Source organism: Rhinatrema bivittatum, chromosome 16 (genome assembly GCF_901001135.1).
Source record: "Rhinatrema bivittatum chromosome 16, aRhiBiv1.1, whole genome shotgun sequence".
Taxonomy (NCBI): domain Eukaryota; kingdom Metazoa; phylum Chordata; class Amphibia; order Gymnophiona; family Rhinatrematidae; genus Rhinatrema; species Rhinatrema bivittatum.
This window is the reverse complement of record NC_042630.1, coordinates 64,368,902-64,384,448: the sequence shown is the minus strand read 5'-3', so window position 1 is coordinate 64,384,448 and position 15,547 is coordinate 64,368,902. Positions and strand designations below refer to the sequence as shown.

The 15,547-nt window shown below is 44.7% G+C and overlaps 1 protein-coding gene across 1 annotated transcript; it reads left to right on the top strand.

The window, feature by feature from the left end:
* The first annotated feature begins 5,396 nt into the window (after positions 1-5,396).
* On the top strand, positions 5,397-6,335 carry LOC115077788 (olfactory receptor 2AP1-like). Its single transcript, XM_029580074.1, has one exon. The coding sequence runs from the start codon at positions 5,397-5,399 to the stop codon at positions 6,333-6,335; it is 939 nt and encodes a 312-aa protein (XP_029435934.1).
* The last annotated feature ends 9,212 nt before the right edge of the window (positions 6,336-15,547 follow it).

Here is a 15,547-nt window from a genome sequence, read left to right as displayed (position 1 = left end):
CTCTGATCTATCATAACTAGGATAAAATATAATTAAAATGTATCCGTTATTTCAACTAAAAGATGGAAACCAAAGAGGACCGATTTCCCCTCAAGCCATATTCCTGCTCAATATGAAATAATAAATGAAAAATATTACTTATCTTAGTTTCAGAGTGTTTCCAATAAATACATCTGAATTAGTGGAAATATTTTTCTCATCTTGTTTTTTTAATCTCATTGTTCCCTTGTTTCAGTTTCTCCTTCATTCATGTTCTATCTGATGGCCGTGCTGGTGAAACTCCTCATTATCAGCATAGTATGTGCCGATTGACACCTGTGTAACCCCATGTTTATCTTCCTGGCCAGCTTGACTTTCATGAGATCTCCACCATGATGATCACTGTGCCAAAATTACTGCAGTCCTTCTAATGCAGAGTAATTCCCTTTCATTGTGTGTTTTATATTGTTTTATTCTTATCATATGATTGTTGTGTTGCTATATGCAATCCCCAGCATTATTGCATCATCATGAATAATATAGCATGTGTTCTTCTGCTGGCATCTCATGGAAAACAGGTTTAACTGAGGCACTGCTACCCACAATCAGTTCTTCTGTGACTTCACAGCACTACTGAAACTTTCTGTGCACACATCAGTCACTGAACCTATGAATTATATAGTCAGTGATTTTAGGTTTAAGAAGATAAGACTTGACATAGTGGGTCAGACCAAGGGTCTATCAAACCCAGTATCCTGTTTCCAACAGTTGGCCAATCCACATCACAAGTACCTGGCAGAATCCCAAGAGGTAGATGGATTCCAAGCTGCTTATCCCAATGGGTTTCATCCCATTTCTCATGACCCTGACATCTTATGTGTTTATCATCTCCGCCCACCTGAAAATCCATTCTACAGAAGAGTCAGTAAGTAGAGGAAGGGAATTTGAAAGGAACCTCGTAGACAGCCATAGCAGTAGACAAAGCACCCTCAAGTACCAAGAATGGTTTGGACCAGCAGCAGTGGTACTGGCAATTATTAAAAACTGAAATGGTAGGAGCAGAGCAACACAGCAAGAAGGGTGGCCAAGATACACCCACGATGTACCGTGAGGGATGAGATGGAGGAAGAGTGGTAGGGAAAGCCAATAAGTGGTGCAGCAGGCATGCAAATTAATTGATGGCCAGGGCAAGAGCAAGAGCTGGGAAGTACCATAGGAGAAGAATATTTGGAAGGAACCTGATAGACAGCTGGATCAGTGGAAGAAGCACCCTAAGATGGGGTGGCAGGAGAAACTTGTAGTTTTTTGTCTTTTTCATATTAATTTCTAGGGACAAGACATCCCAGTATAATGAAACAACCAAGGAAATAGGTTGGAGAACTAGGCTGAGATTGTAGAGGGGTAGAATAAAATGAAGACCCACAAAAGAGGCAGCTGGAAGGAGAAAGTTGTAGTTTTTGTCTTTATTCACGTGTTTTTCTGGGGACAAAATTACCAGGTATAACCAACAACCAAACAAATAAGGTGGGAGAATTAGGTTGAGGTCAAAAAAGCAAACAACACACAGACACCAAAACTCCAATGCGGGTACATAATAGGCATGGCAGGTTGGCTTATTAACAGCATTACCCTCAAGGTGGTTTATCAGGGACAAGGAAGTTAGGCAGAGTGGTAGCACCGAGACCCCTAAGGTGCCATAAGGAGGCATGGCAAGTAGGCAGATCAGTAGGAACAAGACCCCAAGGGGCATGGGATTTTAGCTGAATAAGTACTGCCACCCCAATCCACCCACTGCCCACCCACTAGATATCCAGCAATCTGCTTAGCTGGAAGCTGCTGAACAGAGTCAGATATTCAGCAGCCACATCTTAGCTGATAAGTTGCTAATTATCTGGCTAAGTAGCGTCCAATATCAGGCTCCTGAACTATTACAGCAAGGAGATAAAGAATGACTTTATCTTCAGGCCATCGCTCTCATTTCCTTTTTCTTTCTGTCTCTGTTACAGCCTATACTTCAAAGGCGTAGGTACCTTAGCTTCTTGCCAGAGGGTATCCCAGGTAGGGATGTGAATCGTGTCCTCGATCGTCTTAACGATCGATTTCGGCTGGGAGGGGGAGGGAATCGTATTGCTGCCGTTTGGGGGGGTAAAATATCGTGAAAAATCGTTAAAAAATCGAAAAATCGAAAAATCGAAAAACCGGCACATTAAAACCCCCTAAAACCCACCCCCGACCCTTTAAATTAAATCTCCCACCCCCAAATAACTTAAATAACCTGCGGGTCCAGCGGTGGTCCGGAACGGCAGCGGTCCGGAACGGGCTCCTGCTCCTGCATTTTGTCGTCTTCGGCCGGCGCCATTTTCCAAAATGGCGCCGAAAAATGGCGGCGGCCATAGACGAAAAAGATTGGACGGCAGGAGGTCCTTCCGGACCCCCGCTGGACTTTTGGCAAGTCTCGTGGGGGTCAGGAGGCCCCCCACAAGCTGGCCAAAAGTTCCTGGAGGTCCAGCGGGGGTCAGGGAGCGATTTCCCGCTGCGAATCGTTTTCGTACGGAAAATGGCGCCGGCAGGAGATCGACTGCAGGAGGTCGTTCAGCGAGGCGCCGGAACCCTCGCTGAACGACCTCCTGCAGTCGATCTCCTGCCGGCGCCATTTTCCGTACGAAAACGATTCGCGGCGGGAAATCGCTCCCTGACCCCCGCTGGACCTCCAGGAACTTTTGGCCAGCTTGTGGGGGGCCTCCTGACCCCCACGAGACTTGCCAAAAGTCCAGCGGGGGTCCGGAAGGACCTCCTGCCGTCCAATCTTTTTCGTCTATGGCCGCCGCCATTTTTCGGCGCCATTTTGGAAAATGGCGCCGGCCGAAGACGACAAGATGCAGGAGCAGGAGCCCGTTCCGGACCGCTGCCGTTCCGGACCGCCGCTGGACCCGCAGGTTATTTAAGTTATTTGGGGGGGGTTCGGGAGGGTGGGGGATTTAATTTAAAGGGTCGGGGGTGGGTTTTAGGGGGTTTTAGTGTGCCGGCTCACGATTCTAACGATTTATAACGATAAATCGTTAGAATCTGTATTGTATTGTGTTCCATAACGGTTTAAGACGATATTAAAATTATCGGACGATAATTTTAATCGTCCTAAAACGATTCACATCCCTAATCCCAGGCAGTGAACTTATCTTATATACCAGCCAAAAAATACCTTGCAATATCACTTACAGAGCACAATGGAAATATATCAAATTTTGGAAAGATTCATACTATGTCACATTTTCAAGGACCTTCTTCTTACCATATTTAGAGTGTGGCATTACTATCCAGGCTGAGTATTGGCTTCATAATTATATATTCAATAAATAAATGGATGACTAGTTCTGGATTTTTGTGAGCCTGGGAGAGTCTTGGACAATATGCTAAAACAAAAAAATAGCACATTTTTTCATTGCCGTTTGACGTTTGATTTAATTTTCTGTGGCTCTTCTCTCAGTGTCCCATCCAAGCAGCCCGGGCACACGCATATCCCCCGCTATGTGCGGAAGGGCTGGACTTTTAAAAATGGGAGGGCCGGGGAAGCGTCTGGGAGGGGTGGGGTGGGTTCTGGCTAGGACAGCGCCATTAGGAGCAGATAAGTTGTAAAACAAAATAATTTAGGCTAGATAGGTGGGGTTTAGGGGTCAGGGAGGAAAGGGGAAAAGGGGAAAAGGGAGGAAGGATAGGTAGGGGGTTAGGTAAGTTTCCTCCCAGTTGGCTCCTTTATTGAAGCGGCCTGGGAGGAAATTGAGGAAAGGGCCGATTGCAACACCGTGCGTTTGTAACAAAATCCCCCACTTGTGCGCGCTGATATAAAATAGGGCAGACGTGTACATGTATGGCTGATTTTAAAACATGATTGCGGTGATGCATACATGTTATAACACCAGAGCGGCCATGTGTGCGTGCTGGGAACCACGCGCCGCTTTGTAAATTTATCCATTAATGAATAGATACAGAAGATGGGAAAGCCCTGAGTAAATCAGACCCTAAAGGGAGAATATGATTAAAACCAATTTTGACTTTTAAGTATTTCCCGCAGGTGTGAACTTGAGTACACATGCAATCCCAGCTTCAAAATATAGTCTAGTTTTTCTTTGGCTAGAAATATTCATGATTACAGCAGTTGCACTTTTACCACTGAGTAAACTGTTTGTTTCTTATACTTATACTCAAATGAGACTGTTAGGGCCAAATATATATTTTTTTTAATTTTTTATTTATGCAGTTTTACAGTAAACATTTCAAGAAACACACTTGAATTGAAAACAAAGAGACAAAAGAAATTACTTCCATTAAAAAGAAATTACTTCCATTAAAAAGAAATTAAATCCAAGCCTTGAATAAAACCTCCTCTCACTAGCACTAACTCGTATGCAATAATGGAATGTAAACACGAATCAACCAACCTCAAACCCTCTCTCACTAATTCCTGCTGAATATTTATCATACTATTACCATTCACAACTGTCATATTTATTCATTTGATTACCTATGTACCGTTTCATAGTCTTATTTTTTCACTTGCTATTCTAATGTATCAATAGGCTGAAATGTAAATATTGTGCTGTTCAATTTCTCCCCTTCCATCCCAAGTTTATTTTCCTTGTTTTTTGTAACTTTCCCTGTCCCTTTTTCTGATTCACTGTATTTAAAGTTCAAGGTTCTTATTGAAAATATTGTTTTTTACGTTACGTTATGCTTTACACTCCTTGTTATTTGTAAACCGGGTTGATGTGATGCCTATCATGAAACTCGGTATAACAAAAACAATAAATAAATAAATAAATAAATAAATAAAATCAGAAGCAGACCTAAAATTACCCAGTTAACCTAGCCAGATATATGTGATATTCAGCTAGATTAGCTGGATAACTCAACCCCTACACAGAACACCCCTGGAATGACCCTTTTTTATCTGGCTAATTTATAGTCAGATAAGTAGCTAATATTCCAAATTGCCATTTAGATGGATACATTTTGAGTTATCCATCTAAACAGCTTTTGAATATGGACCTCAAAGCTTATTATCACTTCCAGTTGTGGCATCTCAGAATATCTGAGAAATGTTAATTCCAAATCATTCTGAGTCTGGAAGAGGTAGAAGAAACTGGTTACAAGATTATGGTTTGGATGGTCTGTGGTCTGTGCTTCACACCTTGTGTGCCTGGTATTTGAGCAGGGGCCAAGCTGAGCTCTGCTGGAAATGATTCCCAGTGTATGGCACATTCTTCAAATTACAGTGTGACTTTTTATTTTATACCTTATTTATTGCTCTCATTTTTATCTTTTATTTTATACCTTATTTATTGCTCTCATTTTTATCTTTTATTTTATACCTTATTTATTGCTCTCATTTTTATTCCATGTAGATTACAAGCATTGAACTGATGGGGAAGGGAAACCAAACCTTGGTCACAGAATTCATTCTCTTGGGATTCTCGGACCTTCCTCACCTGCAGTTTCTCCTTTCTCTGACTGTTTTCCTGTTCTTCCTGATCTCTGTGCTGGGAAACGTCATCTTTTTAATGTTAGTGTGTGTAGATTCACATCTGCAAAAGCCAATGTATTTTTTTCTTAGCAACTTGTCTTTCTTGGATATTTGTAACACTTCTATCACACTTTCTACAGTGCTGGACAGCCTCTTCACAGGGAATAATTGTGTTGCTTTCCCATTTTGCATAACACAGACCTATTGTTTTTTGAGCTTGGTAAGTACAGAATTCTTCCTTCTCACCGCCATGGCCTATGATCGCTATGTGGCAATATGTGCACCCTTGCATTATGCATTCATTATGAATAAGAGAATATGCATCCTGCTAGCAATTATTTCATGGATACTTGGCTTCTTGGATATAATACCCCAGACAGTTTTGATTTCTCAGTTTTTTTTCTGTGAGACCAATGAGATTAACCATTTCTTCTGTGATTATACCGCACTGATGAAGCTCTCTTGCAGCGATCCCCAAACCATTGAAATTGTGATTTTTACTGAAGGTGTAGTTGTTGGACTCATTCCTTTTGTATTAACGCTGACCTCCTATATTTACATCATCTCCACCATCCTGAAAATCCAGTCTGTGGAGGGGAGACACAAAGCCTTCTCCACCTGCTCCTCCCACCTCACGGTCGTTATTCTCTTCTATGGGACTATTCTCTGCGTCTATGTGAGACCATCCTCAATGTATTCCCCAGGCCAAGATAAATTATTCTCCCTCCTGTACACCGCTCTGATTCCCATGTTAAATCCCATTATTTACAGCCTGAGAAACCAAGATGTCAAAAATGCCCTGAGAAAAATTATGTTTAGGAAAAATTATAGAAGATAAAAATCTGTTATTCTGTTAGAAATAAATCATCACTGATGAAATATAGTCGGGTTGCCTTTTTCTTCAATAAATTGTGATGATGATATTCATCATTATTAGTGTTAATACAATTAAAGACTCATCAACTTTTGCTTTTTCATTGTTTTGTTCTATCCCTCTGCATTCCCAGCCTGGTTCTCACATCCTGTTTTTTTGGTTATTCTGGGATGCTTTGCCCGCAAAAACCTTCAGACAGAAGGAAGAAATATGGACAGAACAGGAAACAAACATGCAGAGACCTTTTAAATTTTCTATATATGGCAAATGTTTCATAAGAAAGAGGGAGCTAATGCAACACCTGGAAAAATAAAGAAAGGTAAGAGACTATGTTCAGCTACAGAATATGGGACAATCTTTCTTAGTACAGCAAACCTCACAAATTACCAGGAAACACACACAGAGGAGAAACCATTGTCATGTTCTAATTGTGACTAAAGTTTCAATCAAAAAGCAAATTTTGCAATAAACTCAAACAATATAAAGTTCAAGGAGGGAATGAAATAAAACATGTCACAAAAATTATACTGATACAGATTATTCTCTTGCACTAAATCTGACCAGTGGCAAGTACTTTCACAGGAAGACTGATTCTCACATTCCACTCTACCTTATTGTGATACCATGTATCTTTCAACTTAGGAGTCTTTCTTCTACTTAGCATGTCCTGGGTGTACAATGTATGCTATACCCATTATTTTCCACCTTGAGGGTCTTGCTGTCATACCTCAGACTCTAGATCTTGTGGTGTTGGGGGAGAGAAAGAGAGCTGTTTTGAACCTCTCATGGTGCTGAGGTGTATTGATGCCACTCTTTGTGCTGCTTTGTTTCTTTGTTGGTATCTTGGGGGGTTTCCTGCCACCTTTTCTGCTTTGTTCCCCCTTCATGTCATCCTAGGATGATAATACCACTCTTAGTGCATCTTTGTCTCTTTTATTGTCTGTGAAGGTTAATGCCACAGTTGTTGGTGCCCTCTTTTAAAGCATTGTGTGTACTTCTCATGCTAACTGCTTCTTTGCCCCTCTGATTGTGTCTTGAGCTCCTGCTACTTCCTTTAACCCTTTGTCCCTTTATGGGTCCTTAGGCTCTTCATGATACTATTGGTGCCATGTTGACATAGTCTTGATGTGTTGGCATGCCTTCACTCTTATGATGATGACTTCTGACCAGATTCATGAGAAAAAAAATATTAAATTCCAATTTGGGAACCAAAAATAGGCTACATTTTTCCCCTTTCACTGTAGTGGTAAACAAATGAATGAATGAAAAAAAAAAAGAACAATTATAAACCAACCCAATATTTTTTCTTCTGCACATCCCTACTGGAAATTGACAGGTAATAAACAACATGGATAGCAAAAACATGGATTTCATCAGCATCCCATGCAATTATCACACTGATATATGATTTGCTTGCACATGAAGGGGTAGATTTTCAGAGCCCTGCTCGCCTAAATCCGCCCAAAACCGGGCGGATTTAGGCGAGCAGGGCCCTGCGCGCCGGGAAGCCTATTTTACATAGGCCTCCCGGCGCGCGCAGAGCCCCGGGACTCGCGTAAGTCCCGGGGTTCTCGGAGGGGGCGTGTCAGGGGCGTGTCGGGGGGCGGGCCCGGTCGTCGCGGCGTTCCGGGGGCGTGTCGGCAGCGTTTTGGGGGTGGGTACGGGGCGTGGCTACGGCCCGGGGGCGTGGCCGCACCCTCCGTACCCGCCCCCAGGTCGCGGCCCGGCGCGCAGCAGGCCCGCTGGCGCGCGGGGATTTACGTCTCCCTCCGGGAGGCGTAAATCCCCCGACAAAGGTAAGGGGGGGGTGTAGACAGGGCCGGGCGGGTGGGTTAGGTAGGGGAAGGGAGGGGAAGGTGAGGGGAGGGCAAAGGAAAGTTCCCTCCAAGGCCGCTCCGATTTCGGAGCGGCCTTGGAGGGAACGGGGGGAGGCAGCGCGGCTCGGCGCGCGCAGGCTATACAAAATCGATAGCCTTGCGCGCGCCGATCCAGGATTTTAGTGGATACGCGCGGCTCCGCGCGTATCTACTAAAATCCAGCGTACTTTTGCTTGAGTCTGATGCGCAAGCAAAAGTAGGCTGATCGCGCTTCTTTTAAAATCTACCCCGAAATGAACAATTGAAGAGCTGATCTTTATCAGAACCCATTTCAGGTATCAAAAACATATATGTAATAACACTGTTTCCCAACCATCTCCTGGAGGAACACCTAGCCAGTCGAGTTTCAGGATTGCCAGAATAAATATAAATGTGATAGATTTGCATATCCGGGTGTCCAATGTATGCAAATCTATTTCATGCATATTCATTGGGGTAGATTTTCAGAGCCCTGCTCGCCTAAATCCGCCCAAAACCGGGCGGATTTAGGCGAGCAGGGCCCTGCGCGCCGGGAAGCCTATTTTACATAGGCCTCCCGGCGCGCGCAGAGCCCCGGGACTCGCGTAAGTCCCGGGGTTCTCGGAGGGGGGGCGTGTCGGGGGCGTGTCGGGGGCGGGGCCGGTCGTCGCGGCGTTCCGGGGGCGTGTCGGCAGCGTTTTGGGGCGGGTACGGGGCGTGGCTACGGCCCGGGGGCGTGGCCGCGCCCTCCGTACCCGCCCCCAGGTCGCGGCCCGGCGCGCAGCAGGCCCGCTGGCGCGCGGGGATTTACGTCTCCCTCCGGGAGGCGTAAATCCCCCGACAAAGGTAAGGGGGGGGTGTAGACAGGGCCGGGCGGGTGGGTTAGGTAGGGGAAGGGAGGGGAAGGTGAGGGGAGGGCAAAGGAAAGTTCCCTCCAAGGCCGCTCCGATTTCGGAGCGGCCTTGGAGGGAACGGGGGGAGGCAGCGTGGCTCGGCGCGCGCAGGCTATACAAAATCGATAGCCTTGCGCGCGCCGATCCAGGATTTTAGTGGATACGCGCGGCTCCGCGCGTATCTACTAAAATCCAGCGTACTTTTGCTTGAGTCTGATGCGCAAGCAAAAGTAGGCTGATCGCGCTTCTTTTAAAATCTACCCCATTATGAATATCCTGAAAATCCAACTGGTTCATGTGTCTCCAGATGAGGGATGGGAAACACTGATGTAATGTATTAATTTAACATGAACAGATTAAGTGCAAACATTCATCAGAACCCATCACATGCATCACTCTGCTACATGTAAAGAATGACTACAACAGGAAAAGTGGAAGAGTGGATCTCACTATGCATCAAATGATAAATGAAAATCATAAATATGGCTGAAGCAGGAATTCAAAAGAATTCATGAAGATATCACACTTACACACAAAAAGTTCAATATTCAGTGCCACTTAACTGAAGGCACGGTGGCTAAAAAATCCAGTCCTGTTCAATGCCAGACACTTTGCTCGTTGTCCTGCTTTATGAAGCGTCTCTCTGGTCTTAGTCTATAGTTGTTGAATATCTTTGGCAGTAGATTGAGCTGCCGGGGATGACACTGAAAATGAAAGTGGTAATGTTGGTGCTGGTAGTCATCCGTAGACCACTTCAAATGGTGTTGATGCAGTAGATGTTGCTGGATGAGAGTTGATGGTGAATTCAGCCCAAAACAACAGTTCAGCCCAGTCATTTTGGTGAGTGCCCACATAGGCACAAATGAACTGCTTGAGTGTCCTATTCATTCTCTCCATTTGCCCAAGGTGAAGTCAAGAGAGATATCAAACTTCTTGCACAATGCCTTCCAGAACTTAGCTGTGAATTGGGCTCCTCGATCAGAGATGATGTGCTTTGGCATGCCGTGTAGGCAAAAGATGTGAGTGATGAAAAACTTTGGCTGTGGGTAAGCCAGGGAGAGCCATCTTTGAGAAATCTACTGTTACCCAGATCATGTTGTTTCCTTCTGAGAGTGGTAAGTCTACCACAAAGTCTGTAGCAATGTGTGTCCATGGCTCGTCTGGTACTGGCAAGGGTTGGAGTAGGCCCCAAGGATGACCGGGTGGTGGTTTCCGTATTGCACAATTTGAGCACGAAGCAACGTAGGAGAAAGTATCTTCCTTCATGGTGGGCCACCAGTAATACTTCTGCAGTTTAGCCAGAGTTCTGTGTTGACCAGGGTGTCCAGCCAGTTTAGAGTCGTGAGCCCATGCAAACAGCTTTTTTCTTAGGTTCTTGGGTAAAATGGTCTTACCCGCAGGTACCAGGTGAGTAGCTGACAACATAACTCTTTTCAGGTTGATGATATGCTGAGATTCATCTGGAACATCTTCAGAGAGGAATGAGTGAGATAGGGCATCTGCTCTGACATTCTTATCTCCAGAGCGGTATTTCTGCACAAAGTCAAATCTGTTGAAGAACAGGGACCATCTCGCTTGCCTATGGTTTAGGCGCTGTGCATGGAGGAGGTACTCCAGATTTTTATGGTCTGTAAAGACTGTGGTTTGATATTCTGCTCCCTCAAGCCAGGGGCGCCACTCCTTGAATGCCATCTTTATAGCCAGGAGCACTTTGTCTCCTATGCCGTAGTTCTTCTCTGCAGGTGAGAAGTGATGGGAGAAAAATGAGCATGGGTGTAAGGCCTTGGAATCACCGGCCTGGCTTAGCATGGCCCGTACGCCAACGTCTGAGGCATCGACCTATACAATGAAGGGCCGAGTTGGATCCTGATGTCGGAGGCACGGCTTGCTCAAGAAGGCGTCTTTCAGTTTCTAGAATGCTGTTACTGCCTCTGTAGACTAATTGGCAATGTTGGCACCTTTCTTCGTCATAGCTGTAAGCAGAACAGTTAGTGAGGAGTAGTTCTTGATGAATGTTCTGTAGTAGTTGGTTAATCCCAGCTTCTGTGGGTCCATCTGGAAACCTTGGTTGGAAACAATGTACCCTAAGAAAGGCACTGATTCCTTGTGGAACTCGCACTAAGAGAACTTAGCATATAGACGATTCTCACGGAGTCTTTGCAGCACTCTTTTGACATCCTCAAGATGAGTGGTCATGTCTTGGGAAAATATCAAGATGTCATCTAGGTACACAATGAGGTCCCGCAGAATGTCATTCATCATGTTTTGAAAGAAAGCAGGGGCGTTGCACAGGCCAAAGGGCATCACTAGATATTCAAAGTGACCGTCCCGGGTATTGAAGGCTGTCTTCCATTCATCGCCAGAGTGGATGCGAACTAAGTTGTAGGCTCCCTTGAGATCAAGCTTGGAGAATATCTTGGCTCCCTGTAGTCTATCAAATAGGTCTGAGATGAGTGGTAAGGGATAGCAGTCTTTCACAGTGATCTCGTTTAGACCTCTGTAGTCTATTCATGGATGCAACGTTCCATCCTTCTTCCCCACAAAGAAGAAACCTGCACCGGCAGGAGACTTGGAGGGTCTTATGAAGCCTTTCTGAAGGTTCTCTATATATTCAGACATGGCTTTATTTTCTACCATGGAGAGAGGGTAGACCCTTCCTTTGGGTGGTTCAGTTAGGCTTCAAATTGATGGCGCAGTCGTAGGATCAATTTGAAGCTTCTTTGGAAAATACATCTTGAAAAGATGCATATTGAGGCGGCAACCCAGGCATCACTGGAGTAGTGGGCATGCAGGGTAAAGGGGTGACCTCCATAAGACATTTACCATGGCAATCTGGACCCCAATGTGAAAGTTCCAGAGTGGCCCAATTGAATTGAGGCATATGCTGCTGCAGCCATGGTACATACTGGTTCGGTGAGCTGGGTTACTTCGCCCGGTAAGGGCTCTCCATGAATACCTAACTAAAGGTAACTGTTTATATAATTTGTCTATCCCCCCGATCATCTGACCTTGGTATCTCTCCTAAGTACTCCCCACCTTATCCTCGAACACCCCCTCCGAGGCGCCCTTGCCTCCTAAGTACTCCCTACCTCCTCTGAGATGCCCTTGCGTCTCCCCTCCCTTCCATCCTCCACCCCCCCTGATCCCTATCCCTGCATATCTTTCCTCTGCCCTTTCTGTCCATACTATCCCTCCGTGTTCCCCGGAACCCTCCCATCTCAATCTATTAGATTTTCAACTTCCCAACTCCAGCTGTTTACATTACCTCAAGGCATCTGTTTGGAATGCTGTTTCTGAATTTCTTTTACTCTCTGTACCATGTATTATAGTCTCTTGTACATTGCTTTGCTATTTTTAGCATGATACCCTGTATTATATCTCCTCACATTAATATATAGCTATTTCCCTTGTAGCTGTTTTTGATACACCTTTACATAGCCCCTGTTACTAATACATATTTATCCCTTGTACATATGTTTCATTGTTTTGCTATTGTTCTATGTAAGGGCTATGCCCAACAGTTCTTAGTTTTATGTAAACCGATACAATGTGCAAACGGCTATCGGTATAGAAGAAACTCCAAATAAATAAATAAATAAATAAATAAATACATTGAAGATAGGAGTAGTGGAGATGTCATGGTGGTAATGGGAATCCGCAAGTGTTATTTATTTATTTATGTATGTATGTATGTATTTATTTATTTATTTATTTAAGGTTTTTCTATACCAGCATTCATGATAAGACAAGTGTTCCACTTGTCAATGTAAAATGAAATTACCTCCTGCCCCTGAGTCCACTAGGGCAAGAGTCTGATATTCTATGGGTCCGCAGATCAAGGATACATGAAGAGAGAGTGGAGGAAAGGGAGCAGCAAGACCTAAGAAGAGTCCTCCCGCAGGACTTAGGTCTGCCAGTTTCCCGGACATATAGGGCATGTTTGAACAGCATGGCCAGCTTGTCCACAATACATGCATAGCCCCAGATTCTTCCGCGTTCTTCTCTCTTTTGACATCAGGTGACTGCGGCCTAATTGCATTGGTTCTTGCTCGCTAGCAACTGGACTCGAGGGAACAGGCCTGGGTGTGGACTTAACTCGAGCTTCACCCGGAAAGGGTCTTCTGGGAGTCTTGGTCTTTTGAACCTTGTCACGAAGTCGGCGATCAATTCTTGTTGCCAACTTCACCAGTTCAGCCAAGGTCTCAGGTATCTCACGAGCTGCCAGCTCATCTTTCAAACAAGAGTTCAGTCCTTCAAAGAAGAGTATCCTCAGGCATTTAGGGTCTCAATGTAATTCAGACGCCAGTGTCTTGAATTCTATAGCGAAGTCTGATAAAGGTTTCGTACCTTGCTTCAGCTGAACCAACGAAGATTCTGCAGTGGTTTGCCGGGCAGGGTCATCAAAAACTGATCTGAACAGTTCAAGGAATCCGGAAAGATCATGTAGGATAGGATCATCTCACTCCCACAGCGAAGAGGCCCAAGCCAACGCTCTTCCATCCAGATAAGACAAGATGTAGGTGGTCTTGGCATAGGCTGTAGGAAAATGGCTAGGTTGCAGGGAAAAGTGCATGCAACACTGGTTAATAAAACCTCTATATCTCCAAACTTCCCCCGAGAAGCATGTTGAGCAGATATACGCACAATTGTCTTGACTGTCAATTCTGGTGGTGTAACTTCTTTACCTGTGGTGGGTAAGTTCATCTGTGCATGCAGCTGGTTGAATGCAGCAGTCAAATTCTCCAGCACATTCTGCTGTTCGAAAATTCACTGGGCCAGTCCTGGAATGGCCTGAAATGCGGTGAGCTGAGCCGAATCCATGTAGTTAACAATCTGTTATGATTTAGCAGTGTTTGGGTGGATTCTTGGGTACTGTGGCAGATGACCACACCTACGAGGAGGAGCCCCATGGGGAGCCACAGTACTGGGCTAGACTCAGGTCGCACAAACACAGACTTAGATCTTTTATTGTACATCTTGATGTATCCCACCAGAGGTGGCAGTAGTGAGGTGATCCAGATATAGCAGTGTTGGGGTCCTCGGCAGAGGGAACCCATCTCACCCTGTTGGTATAAGAACATAAGAAGTTGCCATACTGAGTTAGACCAAGGGTCCATCAAGCCCAGCATCCTGTTTCCAACAGTGGCCAATCCATTCCCTAGGTCAGCTTGACGAATCACAGTTTATGGACTTCTTCTCCAGGAACTTGTCCAAACTTTTTAAAACCAGCTAAGCTAACTACCTTAACCACATCCTCTGGCAATGAATTCCAGAGATTCTTTGTGCGTTGAGTGAAAAATAATTTTCTCTGATTTGTTTGAAATGTGCTACTTGCTAACTTCATGGAATGCCCCTCCCCCCCTTCCTTCTATTATCTGAAAGAGAAAACAAGCAATTCACATTTACCTGTTCTAGTCCTCTAATGATTTTGTAGACTTCTTTCATATCCCCCTTCAGCCGTCTCTTCTCCAAGCTGAACATCCCTAACCTCTTTAGCCTTTCCTCATAGGGGAGCCATCCCTTTATCATTTGGTCACCTTTCTCTGTACCTTCTCCAGTGCAACTACATCATTTTTTAGATGTGGCAATTTTTTAGATGTGGCGAGCAGCAGTCAAAAAAGATCTTTTTCCTGGATGGTAACTCCTAATATGAAACCTAACATCATGTAATTACAGTATGGGCTAATTTTCCCTATATTTATCACCTTGCATTTGTTCAAATTAAATTTCATCTGCCATTTGGACACCCAATCTTCCAGTCTCGCAAGGTCCTCCTGCAATTTATCACAATGACTTAACTACTCTGAATAATTTTATGTTATCTCCAAATTTGATCACCTCACTCATCATATCCCTTTCAGATCATCTATAAATATACTGAAAAGCACTGGTCCATGTACAGATCCCTGAGACACTCCACTGTTTACCTTTTTCCACTGAGAAAACTAACCATTTAATCCTACACTCTGTTTCCTTTTAACCAGTTTGCAATTCACAAAAGGACATCGCTTATTTCATGACTTTTTAGTTTTCTTAGAAGCCCCTCATGAGGGACTTTATCAAATACACTACATCTACCGGTTCACCTTTATCCACGTTTATTAACCCCTTTAAAAAAATGTAGCTGATTTGTGAGGCAAGACTTTGCTTGGGTAAATCTATACTGGCTGTAGCCCATTAAACTATGTCTATCTATGGGCCTCATTTTCTAAAGCATCGCAGGCCTGCAATACTTCAGAAGATGAGGGGCGGAGGGCCGAATCAGGGGGTGGGCCTGCGCTAGCCGGCAGCGATCGCACCGTCGTGGTGCGATCGCTGCCGGTTTCGCACCCAATAGCGCCACCATAGGAGGTGTAGCCATTGGGAGCGAAAGCGGACGTGAAAAGGGCCTTACCTTTTCACTGTCCGCGGCGTTGACTCAGAGTCGGCCCCAGTGACGCCCCAACTC

Coding starts and splice junctions, on each gene's coding strand:
- LOC115077788 (XM_029580074.1), top strand. CDS start 5,397: ATGGGGAAGGGAAACCAAACCTTGGTCACAGAATTCATTCTCTTGGGA.